The sequence below is a fragment of the Phaethon aethereus genome (genome assembly GCF_964289735.1).
Source record: "Phaethon aethereus genome assembly, chromosome: 7".
NCBI lineage: Eukaryota > Metazoa > Chordata > Aves > Phaethontiformes > Phaethontidae > Phaethon > Phaethon aethereus.
Window position 1 is genome coordinate 5,560,751 of NC_138583.1, and position 25,420 is coordinate 5,586,170.

General features: G+C 44.1%; 1 protein-coding gene across 1 annotated transcript; it reads right to left on the reverse strand.

Annotated features, from left to right (window-relative positions):
- Positions 1-1,387: 1,387 nt before the first annotated feature.
- Positions 1,388-20,625, reverse strand: LOC309406905 (hexokinase HKDC1-like; the record flags this gene model as incomplete). The annotated part of the gene is made up of 18 exons (XM_082002267.1): positions 1,388-1,532; positions 2,190-2,423; positions 2,979-3,134; positions 3,826-4,009; positions 5,020-5,119; positions 5,211-5,306; positions 7,038-7,157; positions 7,251-7,399; positions 7,709-8,013; positions 8,723-8,956; positions 9,723-9,878; positions 10,443-10,626; positions 11,265-11,364; positions 12,713-12,808; positions 13,579-13,698; positions 13,790-13,938; positions 16,434-16,596; positions 20,563-20,625. The coding sequence occupies 18 exons, from the start codon at positions 20,623-20,625 to the stop codon at positions 1,388-1,390; spliced, it is 2,754 nt and encodes a 917-aa protein (XP_081858393.1).
- Between the last annotated feature and the right edge of the window lie 4,795 nt (positions 20,626-25,420).

Here is a 25,420-nt window from a genome sequence, read left to right on the forward strand (position 1 = left end):
AACTAGGCTTAAAGCACATTTCTTGGCCCCACTATCTGCTGCCAGCCTGAAAGGAAGCAAATACCCAAGAAGAGAGGATTAAAGGAGATACAGGAATACTTGAGAGCAGAGAATAGCAGGCAGATTTGCTGCTTCTCTGTACCATATTATTGTTTTGGTTTATTCTGAGATGGATAAATCAGGTGAGGGAGATTCGTTCACACAAGGGCATGGGCTCTATCCACAAGCCACCTTCATAATAATTGCAGTGCTGCTGAGTACTGTTATAGATAGGTTTAAAGAAAGCTCCCACTTGCCTGCATGTTCTTCCCACAACTCAGAAGAGGCACTAGACAGAGAAGCAAAGGCTCACCGCACCACAGATTTATTTACAACAGTCTACAGACAGGCAGAGCAGCGAGCAACAGAGAATGAAAACCAAGGATAAACTCCCTTCCACAAAATGGAAACTATCCTTTCATGAACAGGTAAGGAGATAACTGAGGGAAAACAAAGAGGAGAATTTCAGAAATTCAGGTGATTTTTTTCTTTTTCTCTACATAGCTATTTTGGTAGCCCAAAGAATAACAGACTTTATACTCTCTGTGTAGCCATGACATACACATAGCAGACCCTGTAGCTGCTTCTACATTCTCCCTTTCCCCCGTATCAACAGAATCAGTCACAGTCAGAATCCATCCAGCGTTGGTTTAAGTTTATGTGCACTCACATGCACTAATGTGTTTTGACACAAACTGGTATTTTGTGGAATCGTATTTTTTTCCTTTACATTCATCTATTAAACATGCCTCCAGTACTCAGGGAAGTATTACATTACAATACGCTTGCAACCGGTGTAGCAAAGTGGGGGAGCATCACTGACCAAAGTCCATTAATTTATTTTACCTGCAGATTAATTGTAAAACCTGTGAAGCATTGAACACATATGTCCACTAGATAGGTGCAGCATCAGGATCTCAATATTCCTTGAGCCAGGCCAAGCCAAAACTAAACCACACACAAATCCTAAAAAACAGGTGATAAACTCTGCTGCGGTGCAATAGCTTAATTAAGCCATTGTAAAAAGACACATTTGGGGTTGGGGTTTTTGTTGTTGTTTTGTTTGTTTGTTTTGTTTTCACTCTCCCATGTGCATTATAGATACATTGCAGGAAGTACAGAACTGAGTAGTTTGTGGTATGTGAAGACATAATGCCAGTGGGGAGCAGAAACACCTGATCCAAGTTACCAAAGGACAAAAATCCAGAATCCTCATTGGTCAAAAACCAGCTGCTCCCTGAAAACAGGTACCTGTGTACTGGCGTCTGGCAAAGCTATCTTGAATCACCGCTCAGCAAATCTCTAGTGCACACGCCTGGCAGTGCTGAAATGACTTGACCTCTCATTTTTACTTCTGTCCAACATTATGCAGTCTTTTTGCTACTGCAGTAATGAGGGCAGCTCCCTTCCCACTTCCATCTTCAGAAAGCATGAAAGTCACATCACACTGAGGTGCCAGTTCCTTCACTGTTTCCCGCAGGACCCTAGAAAAACTGGAAGGAAAGGGAGAGAAGAACAGAACATTTTAGCAGCTGCTTTCTGGTCTAGGATCTTTACATTTATCTATTAAGAAGAAACCATAACCTCAGCCAACGTCTTCCACTGGTTCTCCACAGCATCTCTTTCTGTTTATTTTTCCTCCTATTCATGAGAGAGACAAATTTCTGCCCACAATCAGATTCTAACTGATACTCCTCCACTTTAATTTTCTTCAGCATAATGCCAGACACCCCCCCTGCCTTGCTTTTAGAGATCATGGAGGAGACTCCCTTCTCCCAACTTAAAAGCTAATGCATCTACTTCTAGTCCTTGCTCACAAAATTTTGACTCAACTCCAAAAACTCAACACAGCTTTCCATCTGGGACACACAGATACTGCAGAAATACCCCAAAACATTGGAAAATAAATATTAGAAGAGTAAGTTCACTCATCACCCCAGAGAAAAGAGCCTCCCAGTGGTAACTGGACTTGACTTTGCAATTTGTGATCCTTTGTCTAGGCAAGGGAAATGACAGGATGCAGGGAAATATGTTAGATCTTTATCCCCTCTCTCATGTTTTATCATCTCGGCAGAAAGCTGGTACAGCTTGGTATGTTGGCACAGTGGAAATGAGCAAACAGCAAAGGAAAGCGGTACCAAGGCACTCACTGTGGATGGAGCTTGTACAAAGTCCCATCTACTCCAACGGTGATTTGCAAGTGCTCCACACCTCGGTTTTCTCTCTTCTTCTCTACAATAGCCGCCAGTCCTGCCCCACAGAGCTGAGCAGCTCTTTTTGAAACAGCTCCACACACCTCTTTCACAATGATGCTGTCTTCGCACGTGCTGTCCAGGCCGAGCTGCTGAAGAATACGCCGGACTTGGAGGAGGGCAAGCCGGTCGCTACACAGAGGGAAACACATACAGCAGCAAGGCATCAGAGGAAGCTTTGGCAGGCATGCAAATGAAAATCTTACAGCCAAGACTCTGCCACGATTCAAAGGAAATGAGACCACCTCTCCGACTCTAACACTCTCCAATTGTTTTAAGACAGATTCCAGTCCGAATTCAGATTGAAAACTTGCTCCTGGCACGTCCTTTGCTATGTTAGACACTATTTCCAGAAGGCACAAATGGTAGTTATTCACCCAACTCCCAACATCATGAGGGAGCTGAGCCAGATCAGCCACCTGACTTATTTTTGATCTCAAGGCTGAGACACTACCTTCCAAGGTTTTCAACAGTAGAAAGCATTTCAAAATAGTCTGGAAGACCATTGCGATCACGCACTGATATGTAAGTAAGAACATATTTGTGAAGTGTTCATATTATCACTGACTTTTTATTTTTTAAATAAGTACTATTTTAAGTCCTACAAGAAACACTCTAAGTGTAATCATGCTTGATGGTTACCAGCTGGGATTAAACCACGACACCATGTAAATCTAACAGCTTTACCTCTCAATCTGAGATAGGAATTTTGTTTCAAATATGCCTCTCTTCCTGAGTGATTCCGAAATCTGTCCTCTGAACAGCAGTCCTTGTTTGGTTAAGTCGATCAAAATTTGCCTTACTATTTCACCTAGGTACATTCCACTGGTCATTTTTTCATACCTGTTGTGTTATAAAAGAAAAAAAAAGTGCTTTTAAAGACATTGCATGTTAGCTTTATTTAACATGAGTGGTATGTACACGCCCTACCAACTCTCAAAAAAGGAGTAAAGGCTTGCAGAGCAATAGCCATTGAACTCCATCCTTCAACCACCAAAAATCTGTTGCAGTGACTTCAAGCGCAATCATTAATTACAACGTATTTACCTATATTAAAAGGTAACAGAACTAGGAAAAAAGCTTCTAATATTAAACAGAACATAGTGTTAAAGCCAGAGTCCACACTGAAGTGAAACATTTCCGTGTCTCCCCACCATGCATTCACCAGTGAGTCATATGTAATCAAAGCTGTCTTTACCAAACAAAGAACAGTCCAGTTCAGTTTATCCTCTTGCACAAGTTGTATTTTACCTTTGAAAACACACTCCAAGAGGAGGAACACAGCAAGGTCTACATGTTGCAGGGAAATCTTAAGAGCTGTGCTGTTTGGTAACCGCCCTAAGGTGAAAATAATACGCGGTAATAGAACCAATTTACATCTTTGGTTTTTTTCTGGATATTGGCATTACTTACCATGTAAGTGTAATATTAAAATTTCCTTTCTGATTATTCATTAAGCACATTTTAAAAAGCAGCCAGTGTGTCTTGAAGACTGACTTCATCAGGCTCTTAGCATCAGGACCATCACATTTACCTCTGTTTCCCTGGGTTTAGTGAGCCTTCATCTACTTCTTTATCGTATTTTGTTCTGATGTTGTCAATGCAGCCGTTGTCACCAAATCCTCCCCATTCTGTATTAATGCACATTTTTCCTTCATCCCCTTCCACTATTTCTATGTTTTTCATGTCCTCCATATAGCATACATTGCTGCCCGTTCCTAGGAGGAAAGAAATGACACAGCTTCAGCCGGAAAAGTGAAGTAGCAGCTGAAACACATGGAAGACGATTGCAGCGATCATCTTAAAAGCTCTCTTCTCCATATCCCAAATGTCAAAGATCTCTCCATATCTCACAAGTGGCAAGAGCTAGGCAATAATGTTAAGAGTGCTGTAATTTACCACAACAGAAGTAAAAATGGGTCCCGCGCAGAAAATCCCCAGCATAGAGGAATGAAGATTCTCTCTTACAGGTCACAAATGGCTTTGGAAGTCATTGGCAAGCACTGATAAGTCACTGCTACCAGTCTGGTTGTAATGCACCACAAATCATCTTGCATGACAGCATGCTCCCAAAAGCAAACACTGCCAAAAGCCTAGCAGCCAGCCAAGCAGCTACCAAGTCGCAAATGATTTGGGGAACAGGGCCTCACCACTTGCAACATGGGTTACATTAACTAATATAAGGACCGGTTCTCCAAACAAAATGACATAGCTGATGCAGTTAGCCAGACAGAAGAGTCTATTTTCCAACTGGGGCTTCACATCTTACATGCTTAGATGTAAGCATGATCTTTCTGGCTGAAAACTTGGGAGGAACCTACTGGGGGAATCATCTAGAAAGCCCAAGAAGATTTCATTAAGATTTTTTAAAATATTTTCTTGTTCCAAGGCCTATGACCTGGCTACACAGTAAATATCAACACACTTGTCAAAACAAGGATTAACGCTCTATCTGCTGTTCTCATATTCTTCTACCATGCATACACTTGTTAGGCACCATAAGAGATATGATCAAAAGTCCAACACATTCAGGATCCTATCTCCTACAGGTATTATTATGTTCTGCGTTGAATACTACAGAAATCTGCCAAGAACCCCAAGTGACTAATAAGACCATATATCAAACTCAAATAAAAGACGTTGTTTGACAAATTCCAAAATATGGTGTGAAACCTAGCACCTGCATACATGCCTTCTTCTTACAGTTGTCACTTCAGCATCACTGTACCTGCAATAAGGCCAATCTCACAGTTTGGATCCTCGTATCCACATGTCATCATTGTCCCAACAGTGTCATTCACCACTGCTACAATGTCCAAGTCAAACTCCTAAAACACAAGTCACAATCATTAGTGGGGTCTCAGAGGAAGAGGGAGGGTGTATTAAATACACCAAATAGAGCAGAAAAGAATAGCTCACGTTTCTTCTCCTGATGGCCTCTCTCAGCATATCAACAACATCTTCCCCCTCACAGTCTGTTGCCTTGAAACCTTTTGTCCATCCCACAAGTGTTCCCTGAAACAGAGGAGAAAGCAAATCTTAAGTGAAGATAGAGAGAAGACTAAATTCCAAGCATCAGTCTTATCTTGTCTCCAACCCTCCCCCCCGCCTTTTTTCTTTTTTTAATAATGTCCTTCCCTGGACAAGTTACTGTGACTGTCTAGGGTAGAGTGTGTGCACATGTATCTCTGTTACTCAACTGTAACAAAGACTGTAGTGACTCCAGGTCTACTCAGCTATTTACCAAGACACTGCCAACTCAGTGCCTTCTAACAGGCTCATTTGGAAAACCTTCTCATCTCACGTCCTGTGCACATAGTCATTACTATGTAGTACATAGTCATTACGTTATCTGTGGGGGAAAGACTATAAAAAATACTTTTGCTGTAAATAATTAAACACCCAACAAACATTAATGAACAGCTACTAATTAATTTTTGGCTCATTTACTGAAGGACACTTGTACGATCCCACTACTCCAGGCAACACTAATTTGTTTCTTTTTTGGACAGCAACCTGGCCTGACAGAAGTAGATTTCCAGGTTACATGAAGTAATTAGTCTTCCACTTGGTAACTGGCTCTGGACTGTCTGTTCAAATAAGAAAAAAATAGGGTACCTGGAAGAAAAAGCTTCTTTAAAAAAAAAAAAAAGCAACTCAAGTTCGAGCAACAGTGAAAGACGAAACACACAGGGCAACATACTATGGGACCCTGACACAGATGTGTCTCACTCAGTTTGCCACCACTGCTGTGGAATTTCTTTCGTTATAATTTGTCAAGACCTAAATACTATGCCATAGGTTTGGAATGCATATTGAGTGGTCTCCCCACAAAAAGCCAAGTCCTATTGGTATAGTCTCAACTGTGATCTGAATATTGAGACAGAGCAGACTAGATTCTAGACTTAGAAGCTATTGGGAAACCCACCAGGACACGAAAACATTAAATAAAATATTAAATAAAATAGCAGTGTCTCATTTCCCCAATAACCTACATATTTGACTAGAATTAAGCACCACAACCGCCACTGCCCCTCTTTGGAAATACATCAAAAATAATTGAGCATTATTTCTTCCTGAATTTAATTTTTTTTATTCTGTTTCTTTCCTCACATCAGATCTGGAAAGATGAAGATATGATCTCTGTCAAAAAGCCAACCCTTCCAAGCTGAACAAGCGAGCTCAGTTCAGCCCACTGACACTTAACAAAAAGAAACTAATATAGTGCAGAAGTTATACAGTCAAAGCTGTGCAGCACAGTTAGGAAAACACCTTGGGATTGTAGCTGAGCCAAGTGGAAGGAGGCGTCTGTTATCTCTTGCAATTGAAGAGTTAAGGCAGCATAAGAGATTCCTGGACTATTAAAAGTATGTAGTCATTTTGTTATCATAAGGGTTTAATCTTTAGAGAATAAAAGCAAGTAACATCCATCTCTTATCAGATACAAGAGGTGAAAGTTCTACCTCCCATATGCATATAGGATAATCTTCTCATGAAACGCAACTAATTTGCACACTAGAGTAATAAAATTCCCATGAAACAGGTGAAATATTCTCTCCAAAGACTAATTTGCATCTCTCTCTCTCTCTCTTCAACCTTGTAAAGTCCTACTTGGAAGAAACAATTTAGAAGAATAGTTTTTTGCTTGCATTCTCCAAACCAACAAGTCATCCTCTCCCAAAATGATGTCATTTACCAAGTAGATGCACAGCTGCCATTTGACCCATTCTGTGTTGCAGTTCTTACCTTGTCAATGCTGGCTTGCCTGCATGGGAAGGAGAAGGTGAAGCCCAGAGGCAGTCGAGCACCTTTAATTCCCATATACTCCAGAAAGTCTGCTATGCACTGGACAATATGGTCAAAGAGCTGGAAGGAAAAAAAAAAAAAAGCATATAAATCTCACAGTAATCCCATGCAATGGGCCTTGGCTGGATCAGTTAAACATTCCTTAGAGGTTACCTCTTCCCCCGTCCCTTGCATGATCTCCAAAGGAATGGCAAAGATTTTGTTATACATTTGCACTGATCTTCTTCTCCCACTTCTGATTTTGACCAGCAGAACCCTGAAATTTGTCCCACCAAGATCAAGGGCAAGGAACTTTCCTTTCTCTGTAAGAGAAGAAAAGTATTCAATTTCGGTGCTTCTTGTAGCACGTTTGCCAGTCAGAATGGCATACTCTGCCACACATGCCCACGAAACTTCATCTGTGCCAGTGATAGCACACTGCTTCCTATGGCATTTATCCCATCAGTCTGCTAGCATGGGACTGAAGGGCTAGCCAGGTAACATCACAGGAAGCACACGTTTGCCAACATAAATTACCCTGGCATTTACCAGAATAATTGGCATTTTCCCCCCAGAAAACAGACAAGCAACTTTCCTGAACCACCTCCAGGTGATCAGGAAATGGAATTCACCTGTTCCATCTGGTGTCCCACAGACATACGTGGGTAACATCTTCACTGTGGCGCTAGCTTGCGTCTCTCGCTTTAGCCCGTATTCCAGCTCAGTCCTCATTTTGTTCTTAACTTCTCTGAGGGTCTCCAGGGACAGCAGAAACGGTGCGAGAGTGGCATCGATTTGCCTGCGCTGAGCAGCCAGCCTGTATGCCACCGCTGTGACCATGGCAGCCCCCTTCCCACTGCCGCTCACAGACAGGAGGAATCGAACATCACAGTTTGGGACAAGCCTTCTCACCACCTTGTGCAGACGTTTGGCATATCTACAGGAACAAAGCGTTTCTTTAGACTCTCGGAGGCATTTCGTGCATGGTTTACTTCACATACACTTCCGATACATGCACGCACACAACCTACAGCACAAGTGCTGAAGCACAGTCAAGAGGAGCACAAGGTCAGAAACTGACCTAGGAGACAGGTACAATGAACCTGATTTCTGTCTATTCTGAAGAACCTGTACACTTACAGGAACGTGAAGATACCTCTAAACAAGTGCCAGTGCCAAGGGAGAGCAGCACTGGAGTAAAGCCAGGCAAGAGTGGTGAGTCACAATCACAGAGAGGGTGAGAGTCTCCATCTGGAATCAGACTTCCATCCAGTTTGGGAAAGTTTCAGTTTGGGAAAGCATAGGTTCAAAAACAGGGGAGAGGATGAAGAAAGAAAGAAAAGAAAAAACCCACAGTGAACTACAAGTGCCCCAAAGGCCCAGGAGTCACTTGAGGAATCATTTGCTCCTCCCCAGACACCACTGTCCCATGTGTCACGTTGTTGCCACCCCACCCCAAGTTCAAAAGCTCCTGAGACAGGTTTGCAATAACTAAGCCAGTATGATCCTCTGCACTCCACCAGATCTTATCCCAATTCTGCAGCAAGACCAGCAGTTCTCTGAAAATCCGCACATATATGCAGATGAAGACTCTTTGCAATACCAACATGTGGCCAGCAATTACCAAATCCTCTTTAGTTACTTACTGGGGGTGGGTTTTATAGAGTCCCCCATCAATCCCAACAGTGGTTCGCATCCTTAACAGTTTTTTATTCTCTCTCAGTCGGGTCAGTATGGCTGCTAAGGTGGCAGCACAGAGGTTGGCCGAGCGAAAGGAAACGATGGTGCAGACATGCTGAACAGCGATGCAGTCCTCTTCAGAGGGAAACAGATTCAGCTCTGTAAGGATCTCTTTTGTGTTGCTCAGACCTTCCTTATATCTACCCCAAAACAAAAGAATACATCATCTAATGGAAGGATATTAAGGCAACACAGAAATCAATACCTGCATGTTGGCTTAAAAAGAAATGAGTGGAGACCAGGGTAGAACCTACCAGGCAGCATCATAATTGGTTCCCATAAACCAGTAATGTCTTTCCCGAACTATTCCCAAAAGTACCTGGAGGAGAGACCAGCTTTTTAAGAGCCTGCTTCCTGGGGTTCATTTTTTGGTGAGACATACCAATTAGCTAGCCAAGAAGAGAACAGGATAAAATATTTAGTCCATAGAAGGAGAGCACAGGAACAGATGTACAGCCTCACTCCATACAACAAAGAAAATTATTCCTAGAGTAACAATGAGGACCAAGATTCCTCTTCAAAATACCAGAATCTGTCCGTTTTCCATGTAGTGCTCCATTAGCTGATCCAGAGTTTGTACTACAACTCCACAACGCCAGTATTCCTACATCTCAGAAGCTGAAAACGGCAACAATCATCCCATGTACTCAGGTCTCCAAAGTGGTTATTCAAACAACCTGCATCTGTTAACAATGGATTTGCTACTGTGGCTCTTTGCAAAAACTTTAGCTTCCACCAATTCCCACTTACAGAAAGATCAACTTTTATCCTAGGCAAAAGCAAAATCAAGGTGAACAGTTCAGGATTTTTCCCAGTACTCACAGATTATAACTATATGTTCATTACCATTGCTGTGCTTGTGAAAGACTAACAGTCATTCTCAAGCAGAATATTGCAGGTTCTTACTTTTCCATTGCAGACACATGTTTCATTTCAATCTTGCCCTTCGTAAGCAGAGCTGTTGACACTTTCCCATTGAAGAGTAGACCTTCCTTTGTCATTTTGAGGAGAATGAGTCTTACAAGTTCCCCCAAATACAGGCTGCTGATCATTTTCTCAAACCTGGAATGGGGCACAGGAAGCATTACAGGTATTCACCAGCTAGCCAGAGCTATGAAAAGTTCAAGTATGAGCATCTTACGTTCTTATGCAGGTTGATCACATTTAGGCATGTACAAAAGCGGTTTGGGAGAGAAGTTGTAGATGGGATGCCATTCTGAGGTCCCAGGACCCAGCAACAGCCCCTTAAAATAAGTGAGTGATTAAAGAGAATTTTCAAAAGGCTTGTGAGCAGCTCAGCCAGTAAAAGCAGTTTTGATGAACCAGGCTTTAAATAAGCCCTTTGTTTACCTTCCTCCTCTCTTTATCCCTCCACAGCATCATACCAGAGCAACCACCTATCAGCACATTAACATATTAGCAACTGCAGCAGCAATCCCTCGGCCTCTGGGACAGGGAGGTGTGAAAGGCACCCACCCTTCCCAGAAGAGAAAGGTCTGGATAGGACAGGACCAGGATCAAGTCAACTCAGGTTCACTTCCTGTTCCAAAGGGGCTCCTGGCATACACTGGAAACGCACTCAGAGAACTCAGACTGCCGAGGCAAATCAGCCAGGGAATCACTTACAATTGTTTTCCAGGATTGAGAGATCCCAGATCGAGCTCCCGATCAAACTCTGTGCGGAGGTCGTCCAAAGCACCGTCATCTCCAAAGGCACCCCACTCTGTGTTAATGCACATCCTCCCTTCATCACCTTCCACCAGATCGATGTGCCTCATTTCCTCCATGTAGCATGCGTTGGTGCCAGTCCCTGTGCATGTTGGAGACAGTGTGGATAAATTACCTGTTTGTTCCAGGTTTGCTTTTTGTTTAAGTCCACATGTTTGGGAATAAATCAGTATATTGTCTTTGGAAGAAAATATAAATACATAACCCTGTGGTACAGGATGCTAATATCAAGCCACCTGCACTTGTTAAATAATCATTTCACAGTGAATGAAAAAAAACCTGGAAATTAATATAAAGCTTGACTTGTTTAAAAACATTTTTTCTTTTTCAAATGTACTTCTACGTGCCTTAGAAAAGCCACCACGGTGCACAAAGCAGAGACATTGTGGAAAGCGTAGCTGATCCTAACTACCAGACGTGAGAGGAATTCAGCTTTCTCTGGACAGACAGACAGTAATTTTCTATACAGTCAGCAGAAAAGTTTAGTATGCTGGTCACAACTGAACCCAGACAAAATGGGGACTGTGGTATTTGATGGCAATGTGATCAGCATAAAAACAGCTGCTTTACAGAAGGCAGCCAGGCTGGAAAATCTGACCATTGTTTTTTTCATTTTCTTCCTGCTCTTTCCTGTACTGGGACACTCCCTTCTACTCTAGATTTGTTAGGGTTAAACAAATGACAGGGGAAAAAAACTACTTAGCGAACAGAAAAAATTACCAATTATGAGTCCAACTTCACAGCGCTGGTCATCATATCCGCAAGTCATCATGGTTCCCACGGTGTCATTGACAAGTGCCAAAACATCAACATCTATGTCCTAATAGCATAAAGATGAGTGATTAACAGAAAAAAAAGCTCAGAAAGCCTCCTGTGTGTTAAAGCAACAGCATGCAGACATACTCCCCGGGCGGTACTTTGAAGGCCTGGTTCAGGAAAGATCTTCAGTTGAAAGACACACTACTTCCTTTTATAACACTATTCCCACAGCCCCGTAAAGTAACAAACATCTCTGAATTCCCAAGTGCTTGGCCAGCCATGATTTTTGCTTGCAGGATTTTTTTTTTCCCAATCCAACCTCATTTGCCAGAAGAGCAACATGTTATTAGTTTGAATTTTGTGATGTGCTAGCACCTATGTATCTGTCCCTATGGGCTGCATGATAGGACAATGTCCTACCACCTGAGCAGATCCCACCAAATGGGACAGAAAAATATACATACATAAAAGCAGCTATTCAACACAAGGCTGTGCACCAATATCACACTCAAGTAAAAAGCCTTTCCATCAAAGCTGTGCAGTTTTCCTTTCACACTGAGGTAACTTGATAAAGTAAAATCATAGTTGTCAAAGGATTCTTGTAACTCCGATGCCAAAACTAGCAGAGGGGTGGACTTCACCCAAGAAGTCTCATATCCTTTGTTCCTGCTAACTACAGAAAGACTGATACAGAGAAAGAGGTGAACCAAAATCAAGGCTGGCTTTTCACTGTGTGAGAAAACAGAATTTCCTCTTTACTACAAGGATGTCAAGGTATGGAAAGATGCTTTGTATTTCTTGAATGGTGCTACCCATAGCACCAAACATGTTGAAAAACAAGGCTTTTCAAAATATTAAAACACAGTGTTATTCAAAAGTATACACTAGTTTGAGGGCACATTTAATCATGTCTTGCTGCTGACCTTAAAAATTACAGTCGGTCAGCCCATCTCATAGATTGAAGTGGACCAGCAAGCCCTGGCAGTGTTAGGTATGCCAATTTGAGACAATAGCTTCCCCCTCCCAACCTTCATCCCACAAGCCAGGCTATGAAACACAGTGTGTACCCACATCTTACCTACCAAAGAGGTTCACAACAGAATCCCTTTAGCTCAGACAGACAGTGGGGCCATACTCGTCCACCGTCAAGGCCAGTCCAGTTTATCAGTGTGCAGTTGCCATCACTGTTAGACTGATCTGGGGCAGCCTGAGTTGTATGTCCCCTCCCATGGCTTCAGCTCCAAGGAAGAGACAGATCTACCAGATATACAGCCGTGTTGGACATTTGTTACTGGCTGTCCTTGAAGGATGTCTGACAACTCCCAAAACAACTCACACACCAAGAGCTGATCTCCCAGGAGGATAATCTGGGGCTGATCAGGTTTACCTCCTGCACGTACAAAACTTGCCTTATGCTTCTGGAGGGCCTTGCGCAGAGAGCTGACCACATCTGTGTCCTGAACGCCTCGGACCTTGAAGTGTTTCGTCCAGGAAAGAAGAACCCCCTGCAAAGTAACAGTCCAGTGACCCAAAAGCTCCAACTGTAGCATACAAACCTGCCACAAAGACCAAAGCCTGTGGAGAAGTCCACTATGGCTCTCCACACGTTAAAATGTGGGCCCAAATAAGTCACAGCAGAACATCTCACCTTGGGGTGCCTGTCAGTACAAACACAACTAAACAGGTCCAGTAATAAAGTCCCAATCCTAAAAATGCTTCTCCCTGTGCTTTGTTTAAAGCATGTGTGGCTCATCACAAACGAACAGCACTAAGCACAAAGCATTTGCAGGACCGGGACCCAAAGCACAGATCCCTAAAAATGAAAGAGAGGCTAGAATAAGAGACCACAAAATAATTGCAACCAGCCCTTCATTTCCCCACACAGCCTCTCTCAAACAGCTCAGGTACAGGTCTTCCCTATTTAGAATCAACTGTAAAAAAGAAATTGAAAGAGAGTGATAAAAAAGAAACATGCTTCAGGAAACAAAAGTATGTGTTTTACAGTCTAGCAGTCTTCATACAAGGGCATGTGGTTACTATGGAACTGGGTACTAATTAAGTACAGAGAACAGCTTTAGCTTAAAGATCATGTTGCCTTGAGGTGATAAATGAGTGTCTGAATGGTAGTCAAGTCTAATTAAATGCTAATGGTCATCCACGCCTTCTTCAGAGAGCTATGTAAACATGACCACCACAAAAAGGCCACAGGGTAACACTCCCATGCAATAGCTTCTCTGGGTTCTGCTTGCCAGTAATATTCCTTTTTGCATCTTACCTCTTCCAATTTGGTCTGTTTGCATGGAAAAGAAAATGTAAAGCCAAGAGGTAATTTCTTGTGCTTCAGGTTTTTGGTCTCCATGAAGTCTAACAGACAGTCAGCAACGTAATCAAAGAGCTGCAAGAGAAAGGAGAGGACAGAATCAGGCTGCTTCCAGCAGGCATGCACTCAAGCACAGCACCACCACAGAAGACCCTGTGTGCCCTACCTCGGCTCCATTCCCCTGTATGACCTCCTTGGGTGTGGGGTAAAACTTGCTCTCCAGCTGGCTGCTCTGCTTCCCGTCATCAAACACCTTCACCTGGTGGGCACGAAACTGGGAGCCACCCAGGTCAACAGCAAGGAAGTCACCCTTCTCTGCAACACAAGTGGGCAACCATCACCGGTGATGGCCGAGAAGCATGGCCCAGATGCCATGCCAAAGGCCACAGCCCAGGGCCCCTGCCTCACCTACCCCATCATGGCAGGTCCTTACCCTGTGGGCCCAGGAGCATCACCAGGAAGGCTGAGAGCTGGCAACCCCAAGCAAGGGTATCAGGTCCCTCCTGTTAGCTTGCTATGTGGCAGCTAATTTCATTTTTATTTAGCAGTCTGGTTTTGCCTGCCCTGCTCCTTCCACCACAGCATGTTTTCAAGCTGCAGTGGGATAAGCTTCTTGGCAAGAGAGGCCCAAAGCAACTGCAAAGCCAACCAGAACATACAGGAGCTGCAAAACCGTACACCTGAAACATGGGGAAATGGGAGTTTGAGAGCATTACCTACATCCAGTAAAGAATGCAGGATTTGCAGTCACATGTTAAGACTTGGCCCTACTGCAGAAGTCAACTTCCAAGTGGGGCAAGACTAATTTGCCACCCAAAGTCAACCAACACAATAATTTCCAAATGCCTTTAGGTGTTTCTGTAGAAGTAACATTCTGTTTCTCAGTCAGCAGCACCCTTGGCTCAAACACATGCTTCTCTAGCCAGAGATCAGGACAGTGTGGCCTCACTGCTACAATAAAACAATTATCTATCCCACACACAGGAGAAGGCCTTTCCCAAAAGGAAAATGTAGTGATATGTGCATAGGCTTGCGTGATCTTTGTTCCACAGTACAAACACCTGACTAAATTTTATCAAATCTGACCCTGAAAGGGAAACAAACAGGAAATTCTACCTGTAATACCACAGTCAGATATCACAAAGGCGAGGAGGCAAATTGGGTTACTCAGTAAACTGTGACATTAGTCAGACCATTAATCCCTGAATGATTAAAAAGTGATGATGCTCCATATGGGTCATTTCAGGTAGCTACACTGAGGGCACCGAAAAATCTGGAAGTTCATTGCTATTGCAAATGGGAAAATCCAGGCAAGTTTGAGGTGTTTAAATACACTGGAAGTTTTGTCTGGAAACAAAGTAAGGATTTTGCAAAAGAGCAAAAATAGAAAAATCAATGTGATACTTAAAATAGGCAATGTGCCAATAAGACATAGCCCAGCTTGACTTTGCAGCACGCCCTTGACACAGCAGAAAGGTCACACAGGCCGGGAAAGCATGGCCTCGAGGAACATGAAGTCTTGCAACAGTGACGACACTACATGCAACCTTCCAAGTCTCCTGACCTCAGGGGCTCCCTGCTATTTCAGGACAGGGTCAGTGCCATGTGAGACCTCAGGACCAGTGATGGTCACTAAGATAGCAAGGGTTAAGCTAATACTTCTTTTTCTTAGATGAAGGTAGCAGCAAAAGGAAGAGTGCCCAGTTCCAGCCAGGTAGTTTGAGAGGATTGTATATAATTTCTCTCAGACACACCTCATTCAAGGGACTAGCCTCCAAATGTTCTCTTTATGACATTAAAGCTGTTATTTCTCATCTAATTGCAGGAAAATTACCTTCAGAAGGAATAAAGTCCTGTAGAAATGAGGTACAAAGCAAACATTTAGCTTAAGTTTTCTGCACAGCTGTTATACACTGAGTCCTGACCTATGCCAGACACAGAGTCCTGCACAAATTCATAGACTTGGTTAAATCTGTGAAAAACATAATTTTCTGTCAGCCTGCACTGCTGGGAGCCAGCTGAGCCAGAAGAGTTATTTTGGATGTGCATACTTCTCCGAACAAGGCAGGCCTTTAGATCCTACCTCACCTCACATACTCCCAAAGGACACCGCTGCACTTTCTCCCTCTCTGTTTAAGTTTCAGGGGCAACTGGAAACCAGGATCAGCTGCAGAAGCAGAGCAGGCTGTTTCCTGGTAGACCCCATCCAGAAGCAGATTTTCTCAATGCAGAAGGCAATGAAGGGCAGGAGGGGATCACTTTTTGGGCCAATAGAGAAAGCAGTGCAGAGTTTGCTGTCAGAGGCCGAGAGGGGATCACAGCTCCGGGAACGCAACGTTGCTGCCACTTTGCAATTTGAGGGGTTTCACTGCAGCATCCTGCCTTCCCTCTAGCTCCATGAATGCCAGGGCCACAGCACTGCCCACATCCTCACACCTGCAGCACACTGCACTGCAGGGTCTGAGCTGTAGAGGCTGCCCTTGCCGTGTCCAGCCACAGCTCCTGCAGCAAGGCCTGCACTAGGTACAGCCACATTTGAGATGAAAGAGGTTGTTTTCTGAGCGCTTACTAGGTTCTTTCCTCAAACACGCAACACTAGGTCAAAATCCACCTGGTGCAGGGAAAAAACCCTCTGCCAGCACTCCCCCAAGTTGTCTGTTGTCTCCTCCATAGGCACCTGCTTTCTCGACATGAGATACGGAGTAACCCAAAGCCATTGGCTGCCCTGTGTCTTTGCTGTCCTTGAGTACTGGCAGCAACCCACCATCTTCCTAAACCAGCACTGCTGTGATGGAGCAGGGGGAACTCACCTGAGCCATCCGGAAGCGAGCGCACAAATGACGGCAGCATTTTTACTGTTGCCGTGGGGTTCGTGTCTCTCCCCAGGCCCTTCACCATCTCAGCCTGGAAACGAGCCATCACGTCCAGTAAGACATCATCGGACAGACGCATGTGATACAGGTACCTGTCAACCTGGAAAGATGAAAGGTGTTATTCAGGAGGCATGCAGGCTCCTCAGTGCTCAGCAACTGCCTTGGGGTGAGCACTGCTTCCACACTACAGAAGGACTCTCCTACGTGTACTGGGGAGGCTTCCTTTATCTCTGTGAGCAGAGAAAATGCAGGAACTTCCTAGCTACTTGCACTAGTTTTCTAACCACGAGGAGTGCAGTTTGGCATGAAGGATCTGAAAATCCCGAACTCCAATTCCAGCAGCACCCCTGCATTATGCTGAACAAGAATTACTATGCTCATTCCCACTCACTTGGTGGACATAAGGCTAAACAGATCTTAAGGAGACAAAAGAATTCCTTTCATATATGTAACAAACTGAAGGTGAGCATACCACCTACGCAAACCCCACCTCTCTGATTCTACAGGTTCATTTGATTTTTGACCTCAGCACTTAAATTCCCACAATTGTCAGTGCAAGCAACCTCCAGGACATCATCAGAACATTTACTGTTACAAAAACTTTGTTTTGCAAATGTTTAATGCAGCCTTGGTGAATTACTGTCAAAAAGTTAGCCATCTTTTCTGATGTCTCAGTAACTTGCCAACATACACAAGCTCATGAGACTTGCCTGAGACCCAGACAAGCTGTTTTACACCATCCTTTCCTCCTATACATGTAATGAACTAGAACTGTAAAGTGTCTCGACCTGATGAGAATTTGCCCTCTCTGAGTCAGGTCCAGAAAATGCCATCAGTACCCAAGCGTGTCAGCCACAACCTGAAAACATCTATTCAGCTACTGCTTCACTCCACAGACAATTAACTTTGTTGGCATGCCAGGCTGGAGCGCAAAGCCTTTTTCTCACTCCAGCTCTGCCCTCCATTCTCTTGTGATTCTAGGATTACATCTAAAACACATTTTTGGGTGCAAACAATATCCTTTTTTAAGGGTCTATAACCTGCTGCATACATCGAAATAAAAGCCAGATGAATTTAAAAGGAATCAAAAGCATCTATGAAGTAGCAGACACTCATTCAGCTAAACTAGTAGAGAAGCTAATCAGTGTTTCTGTACAGCTTCACCAGTGCAAAGCTTAAGGTTTTCTTCTACAGGACCACACACTGCCTGGTCTGACATTTACCCACAGGGCTGGATACACAGCTGTAAGTAAGGTGGCCTAGAAACTACATAACTGGGTACAACAAGGATTAACGCAGCAAAATAAGAATCTGTCAACATCCAAACGCTTTTCCACTGGGGAGCCAGACTTTGGTGCTGTATGAACAAACATGATGCAGGCATAATAATTCTGTGCTCCAAACAGCTGGATGTTGCCTGGAGGGTAATCTGTGTTAACATCCTACTCCCCACAACGTGAGACTCCCGGCCAGAGGCAGTGGGCAGGGGAGAGAGGTGAGACAGCTTCCAACACTTCGCTAGTACAGACAGCTCTTGCACCATGGGCTATATTATTACGGTGCTTTATTTGTTCAGAGCATTTCATCAGTCCCATTTACACAGGGAGGTCTGGAGGGTTGGGAGAACACGCACAAAACAAGGCCCCACTGGCAACAAGGCAGGATTTAAAAGGTAGCATTGTTTAAACAGAGCAGAACACAGGTTGTAGACAAACCGGCCTCTTCTGCAATTTGGACTGGCCACCTATTTTAATGAGGCACAAACTACCTACCTATTCACAGTCTCGTTTTAAACTGATGGTCAGCAATGACCCACCTGAAAGAGCCAGGATCCTAAAGTAACTCCAACACTTATCCAACAGCAAAACATATACACACAGGGGAGAAACTCTTAAACTACAAGATGCAATTGGCAAGGAGCAGCAGCTGCCTTTGGATACAGCTGTGCCTTGAAAAGGCCATTATTTAGATCTTTCTCTGTAGCCCTCATTTGCACAAGCACTTGATTTCCTCTAAGGCTTTTTTGAGGCCCCGTCACTGTGTAGGATCCACAATCTCAACCCAAGGACCAGCACTGCTTTTTTGGGCCTACAAAAAAAACCAAACAACTGGAGACATAAAGCACTCACGCACTCTCACACAGACCCAAATAACTTTGTGACAGAAGTCCCTGTGGAAAAAAAAAACACACACAAAAAAAAAAACCCACAGTAATAAAAATTAACCTATCTGTTTGCAGAAAACATGCACTAGCTCCCTGCTCCCCATAGAAACTGCATTCCCCACCCTGTTTATCTACAACCATAGGAGGAGACAGTCCTCTTTGAGGAAATAGATAAGGCTGAGCCCAGGAAAGCCTGCTGACTCTCTAGCCTGATTTACAACCAGAGCAAGGGCCTGCTCACATACCATTTGCTTGTAAACACAGGAATGGCCAGGCCATGCACCAGCAAACTGTCTCGCCATCTCCCTCGCACTGCACAAGGACAGTGCTTGTTTTTAAATGCTTTGCCTCAATTATGGAAACAGCACTGTTTTCATGGCAGGGAGGCTCTTGTTCTTTCCACCACAGAGCAAATAAACCTGGAGAGGGAGAGGTGGAAGACATTCCTTCTTTCTAATTAGGGAGAACTCAACTCTGCTCCATACAGTCTACCCTGGGCTTCTTAAAAGCGAACTCTAAAAAGCATGTGGTTTCTTGCCTTCAGGCAGGGCTAGTTTGCAGCTAGCAGAAAGACTTAATTTTTTTAATTGCTTTGACAGAATCCCTCTGCAGCCTCCTCTCCACTGTCCTCACTTCAGGGAAGTCCTCCCTCAACTACACTCTGGATGTTTCTCTGAAGAGCCCACTCCACCCAAGCACTGCTCCACAAGGTCTCTCCCTTTCTTAGTAAAAAGTAAGAATAAATAGCATTGTCTAGATTAGAGATCTTGGATCAGACCCTCACACAAGGAAAGGGCATTGGGGCCCCCTTCTGATCATATTAAACCCTGGGGATGAAAGGGCTATGACCAAGAGACAGTCAGAGACATCTGACTGTTGAGGTACCAGGACCTCTCTTAGAATACGAATTAGCGTCAAAAGCCCTCCCTAAGAACGAGCCACTCCATGTTTAAGCAAGGGAACAGAGAAGACAGCCCAGTGTTGCTCGCTTTGCTGATGAGCTCAGCAGTGCAGGTGGATCTACCCACCAGGACCTTGGATCTCCCGCACTGCCACGTGTCTGCAGACATCCCCGCCCTCCAGCTGGCTGGAAAACAAGAGGACAGACCCTGGCAGCAATGGCCACCAGAAAGCACTCAATGGAGACAACAGGACAACAGAGGACCCGCAGAGAAAATGTCTAGAAACCAGAGGACCTCTGACCCAAGAAGCTTACAGGTCCCACATGGTCTTATGATGGACAGCCAAAAACCCATTACAGCATGGCCATGAAAGTAGATCAGGGAAGAGCAACCATTAGGCAGCTCAGCCCCAGTACTGATGGCTTCAGGTCTGGGCCATCTTGAGCTCTTCTGACTGTAATTAAAGGTCACATCTATAAACATCAGAGTGATCAACCCGGTTTGGACAATCAGAGAGGAGGCACAGGCACTTTTTCCACACCAACACTAGCTGAAACTGTCTTCTGAGTCCCAGAACACCTGGCCCAAAGACCCCGGGAGTCTTCCCTAGCCCTGCTACAATGTGAGTGACTCCAATTCCTACTCAGCTTTAGAAATCCCATCCTTCATGCCACACTTGCAAAGCGATTCAGCAAGAGGTTCCTTTCTGCCCTCTGGACTACACCACACCATGTCGGATAAAGTTTAAGCACCACTTTTCCTCACCGAAGATCATCTGCTCCATTACTGGAAGAGAACTTATAACTGTGCAGGGAAAAGCACTAACCAGACCTATTTTCACACTTGTCAGATGGTTTAGGGTCCAAATACTTCTTACCCCATCTGGCTGTATGCCTTTAGTAGATAACGCCATCATCTAGTCTGCATTACCTACTGCAGACCCTACAGTATCCAAGTAACACAGTTCTCAAAATAGGAATCAGCTAATGCTGCATCTTACCTTTTTTATTTGATCCTCTTTTAGCTTTGTGAAATGGAAAGCTAGCAAGTGGACGGCAAACATTTTCTTGAAGCGGATGGATGAGTCAGTAGTGACAAAGCTGCTGCGAGTAACTCCAAAGCGACAGGTCTTTATTCACAAAGCTGGAGCTAGAGAAACTTCAGCTGAGGCATTTCCCCCAGGGTGAGATAGTGGAGTTCCTGGGAAATTGAGTCCAGAAATAAATCCATCCAGTGTGATCAGTTAAATGATTAAACTTCTGTCTCTTTGTATCACCCCCCACACCAACCCAAAGTCCCTCCCTCCCCAGCTACACACTTCATTGTGCTAGAGCAGGCACCTGGAGAGCTGCCAAGCTGAAGGGGAGAAAAATCGATTTTGTTACTGTCCCACTTGGGAATTGTTACCACTTCGCAATGTAGTTGCTATGCAGCCTGCCCTGCTTCGCCCCGCTTCGCTCCCGGGGGTCTGACAAGCTCCCACCAGCACAGCACGCAACAAAGTGCTGCAGGAAATCTGTAAAGTTAGAGAGGATTTTAGGAGGTTTCTTCCCTCTGCTCAGCACTCTCACTTGCGAGACAAGCTCTTCTGCATGAATTAACTCCGCTCCAGTTCCACACAGTGCACCCTTATCTGCGGCTTTTTTCCAATTAAGCTTGAGCCGTGTAAAGAAGCGAAGAGACACACAGACCCCTGCCCCCAGCTGAAATACCTCTTGCGCAATTTCCAGCAGAGAGGTTTTCTACAGATTATTCTCCCTTCACCCCTCCTGAAGACAAAGTTTCAGACCAATGCAGATCCTCGGTATTGCAAAACCTGGGGAGGGGATAGATTTACCTGGCAGCCAACAGTGTTTATATCAAACTGCCTCACTTGATTAATACCTTTAACTGGCAGCACAGAGTGCCTACAGCAATAGCGGCTTCCTTATACCATCAGATCTGAATTTGACACAGCCTTTAACTGTTACTCTGAAAAGCTCATTCTGAATACAGACATGATACAATGACAAAATCTTGGAAACAAATGATACAGACTTGGACGTCATCCGAAGGAAAGTGGATGAAATGTTAACACGAAGGAGAGAAACAAAAAAGAAAAAAAAAAAAAAAAGAGCCTCCAATTACCCCATGAGAATGCCTCACTCTCAAACTACAGCTACACTTGGTGTAGTTACCCCCCAATTACTGTTGAGTATTTCAGTGGGAACCGAGGACACTTACTGCACTGGCAGACAATTGCCACACAAAATTTTGCAGAAAAAGATTACCATTAAAAATTATTTTGATAAATTAGAAGAACAGCCTCCGGGCAGGGGGAGAAGACGAAGATGGAAAGGGATGGGGGGTGCCAAGTAATGGGAGGAAACACAAGGAACTACCGAGCAGTAGTGGAAAATTGTCTACACAGGTCCAGAGAGGGGCTGAAGCAGCCAGTTAGCAGAAAACTATCTCAGGTTATATCAATTCATAGCTGAAAGTGGACCCAACAATCTCATGCTACTGTAAGAAAGTACAATTGATCATCATGCTGGGCTGTAGGTACAGGAGTACAATGCAGAGACACACCAAACAACACCCGACTCTCAGCACCAGTCTCAGGAAGAGGACTCTGCCCAGTCCTGGCAGCTACAGCACATCAAGAAGGCATGGATCAGGAGATACCTCTGCTGAACATCAGGAGCAGTCACAGGTTACATTTAGTCTTTCCTCATGATTAGAGGCTGACAAAAAGAGCTGAGGGAGGGGAAGGGAACTCCCTCTGCAGAAACAAATTGTACAGAACTTCTGCTAAGAAAGGCTGAGGTCTTTTTCTTTCCTTTTTTTTTTTTTTTTTCCCCCCCCTCTCCTGCCTTGCATCAGAGATGATCTCTGGACACTGGGAGAACCCGCCACGTGTATTTATTTTCCACTATTCTAGAACAAGAGTAAAGCAGACAGAATGACTAAACAGTCCATAAATAGGGCTTGTTCTAAAATTAGGCCTTTGATCTTCAAGAGAAAGAGAGAAAAGAAAGAAGAAAAAAGTCACACTACCAGCCAGAAAGCACGGTTCACTTCTCCTGTATTCATCTTTTAATAACTGCTGGCTCGTTAAGTCAGACACTGACTCCCAGAGGGACTGTCTCTTTCCTCATTGTTTACCCATGCCACCCGAGTCACAACCCCTCTGGCCAGCAAAATTGAAAACATCACCTTTCAAGCTCCATCCCACTTTGATCCAGAGCTCATTGTGTCTGTAATACAGTAGATTTATTTTTCATTCTCTCTTTTCTTTCTTTCTCTAACAGATGCCACTGGAAAAGGGTCTCAAAGATCTAAACGTTACTAAACTGGCAGCAAGCTCTGTTAAATACCTGACATGTCAGAATCACTGCGTAACTTGTTCACTCATCCCTGGTGCATCCTAGCTTCAGGCTGGCTGTTGTGCAAGAAAAGAAAAGACATTATCTCATTTCCACACAGACAGCAGTTCAATGCACTAAGGGCCCAATACCCAAATACGTTACAGCCATTTTGTATGTGTTCCAGCCAGTACAGGGGAAGCAATCCAGGACCAAGTGAACAGATCAGCTCCAACTGGGCTTGAGACAATGTTGTTTTTTCCCTTTGTTAGCGCTGGACCCAATAAAAGTTAGTCACAAGCCCCCCCTTCCCCCTTTGCAAGGGCCAACAAGACTTCAAAGTTATAATAGCCCCCTCTCTACTTTCTTCTCTTGCAGTTCTCCCTCCGAACCCTGTCTCAAGGCACAATGGAGAATCCTGAAGAAGCTGGTGCTCACATAGCCCATCTGCCTCCCACAGCGTTGTAGTCAAAGGCCTGCAGAGAAACGGAGCTCACAGCTACAAAGGGGGAAATTCACATAAACGTCCAAGTACATCAGCTAAACACACACCAGCTACCTCCAGAAAGAGGTACCATATTAATGAGCATTTTATTGCTGGAAGAATGCATCTATCTTTGGTATCAGAAGCAGTGGCAACACTGGTTGCTGATTTTGGCACCCAAGTTAACGAGGAGACAGCAGACAAGGCTACAGGTGAGTCATCAGGAGAAATGCTTCTTCGTTACAGCTTATGCTTCCAAGACCAACCCTTAGAACACATTTCCTGTCCCAGTAGCAGCAGCTTTGTTCCCCATTATAGTCCCACAAGTTCATCAAAACTCAGAACAGAAAGCGGGGTCCCTGCATTCATCCTGCATACGCCCCTCCTAGGGCAACATCAGGCTGCAATGTAAAGCAGAACACCTGAGGGGACTGACTGGAAAATCCACTCCAGAGATAGACACTATTTAGAAGAGAAGGAGACAGCACAGACAGAAAAGAGCACATTGGTTTAAGAAGTCTTTTACCAAGTAGTGCTGTTACAATCAGGATTTTACATTTGAAGCATAACAAATAAACACAAAAAAATTAAATTGTGTAACCAATAAACTTCCAAACATCTCTAACATGAATGCCTGAAATTAGTCTGGAAATCTGAAAACCTGAAATAAACAGGTTTGCAAATGTGACTCCCAGATCAAGTGAACAATGTTGTTGATGTTGTTTAAAAAGTTTCGGCACAGCCCTGTGAAGAAGAGCAAGAGGCCATTCAATCCTCCCCCAGGGGCTTGCTTGCACAGGGCACGTTAAAAATGTGCAGCTGGCATAGCTTTGCACCACACCAGTCCGGATTGTACCACATGGGACCAATTTGGCAGCCATTCTAACGGGAGTCAATGACAGCCACACCATTAGCTCAGAAGAAAAGAAAACTTTCATAAAAAGTCAGCCTGGAAACGCCTGAATAAACTTCAGAGCTCTTAAAACAGTTACTATGGAGTCACTATGGAAACAAGCAATGAGTTAAGCCAAGTGCTAATCTCAGCAAAATACTAAAAAGAATGCTTATAGTCATTTAGCTTCCTTATTGCAAGGCTTGCTGCTCAAACACAAGGCTGGCTTATCCCCCAAAGTCCCAGCCACTCTTCCCTTGCTCAAAAATATACACTAGTATGCAGCTTAGCATACAATTAAAGGATAAATTTATCAAAACAGACTAGAAGCAAAGTACAGTAGCAATGCAGGTCTCCTGCAACCCAAGCCCACAGGCACTGGGGGAGAGAAAACAGAGGAGTCATCCTTGTACGAGTGTGGTTTTAAACAGTGGTTTGCAGATTCAGCAAGGAGTTTGCAGTCGAAGAGGTAAGTGGGCAAATGCATGCTATCAAAACCCATGTGCAAGCTTGAGCAACTGCAACTTCCCTTTGAGTCCGTCAAGTGCAAAGGACACAAGGAGGTAATTGATACCACTGAGTCACGTAATCCACATCACACAATCTGTATAGTTTCAAATGGAGTATATTTGTAAGGGTTAATTGCAAGCTCGCATTCTGTGCAAGTCATGTTGCTGTGAAGCAGAGGCTGTCAGGACTCTGGGAAAGCAAAGCAGACTTACTCGTCCACAAAGCAGAAAATTCATGACATTCACGCAGCCATTGCCACACATACATGGCTGCTCAATTTTTCTTGGGAGAGGAAAGAAAGATGGGGTTTGCAGATAGGACCTAAAACCTTCCCTCCCCACCAGTCTGGTACTGAAATCAGCAGGAGATCATGTAGACTAGAAACATTTATGCACTGCTTGCTTTTTAGTAAATAATGGGGGAAAAGTACAAGAAATACACAGAAAACAGCTGTCAAAGACATTATTCAAACTTCTTTCTGAACGGCAGCTTAAAGGATTGATACTAGAAAGGAGCAAAGGGGATTCAGAGCCAACTTTCAACCTGCAGAAATACGTGGTTGACCATTTTAGAAAGTCAGGTATTTGATCCAGTGGAATTTAACCTGGCTTTTACAAGTATCCCAATA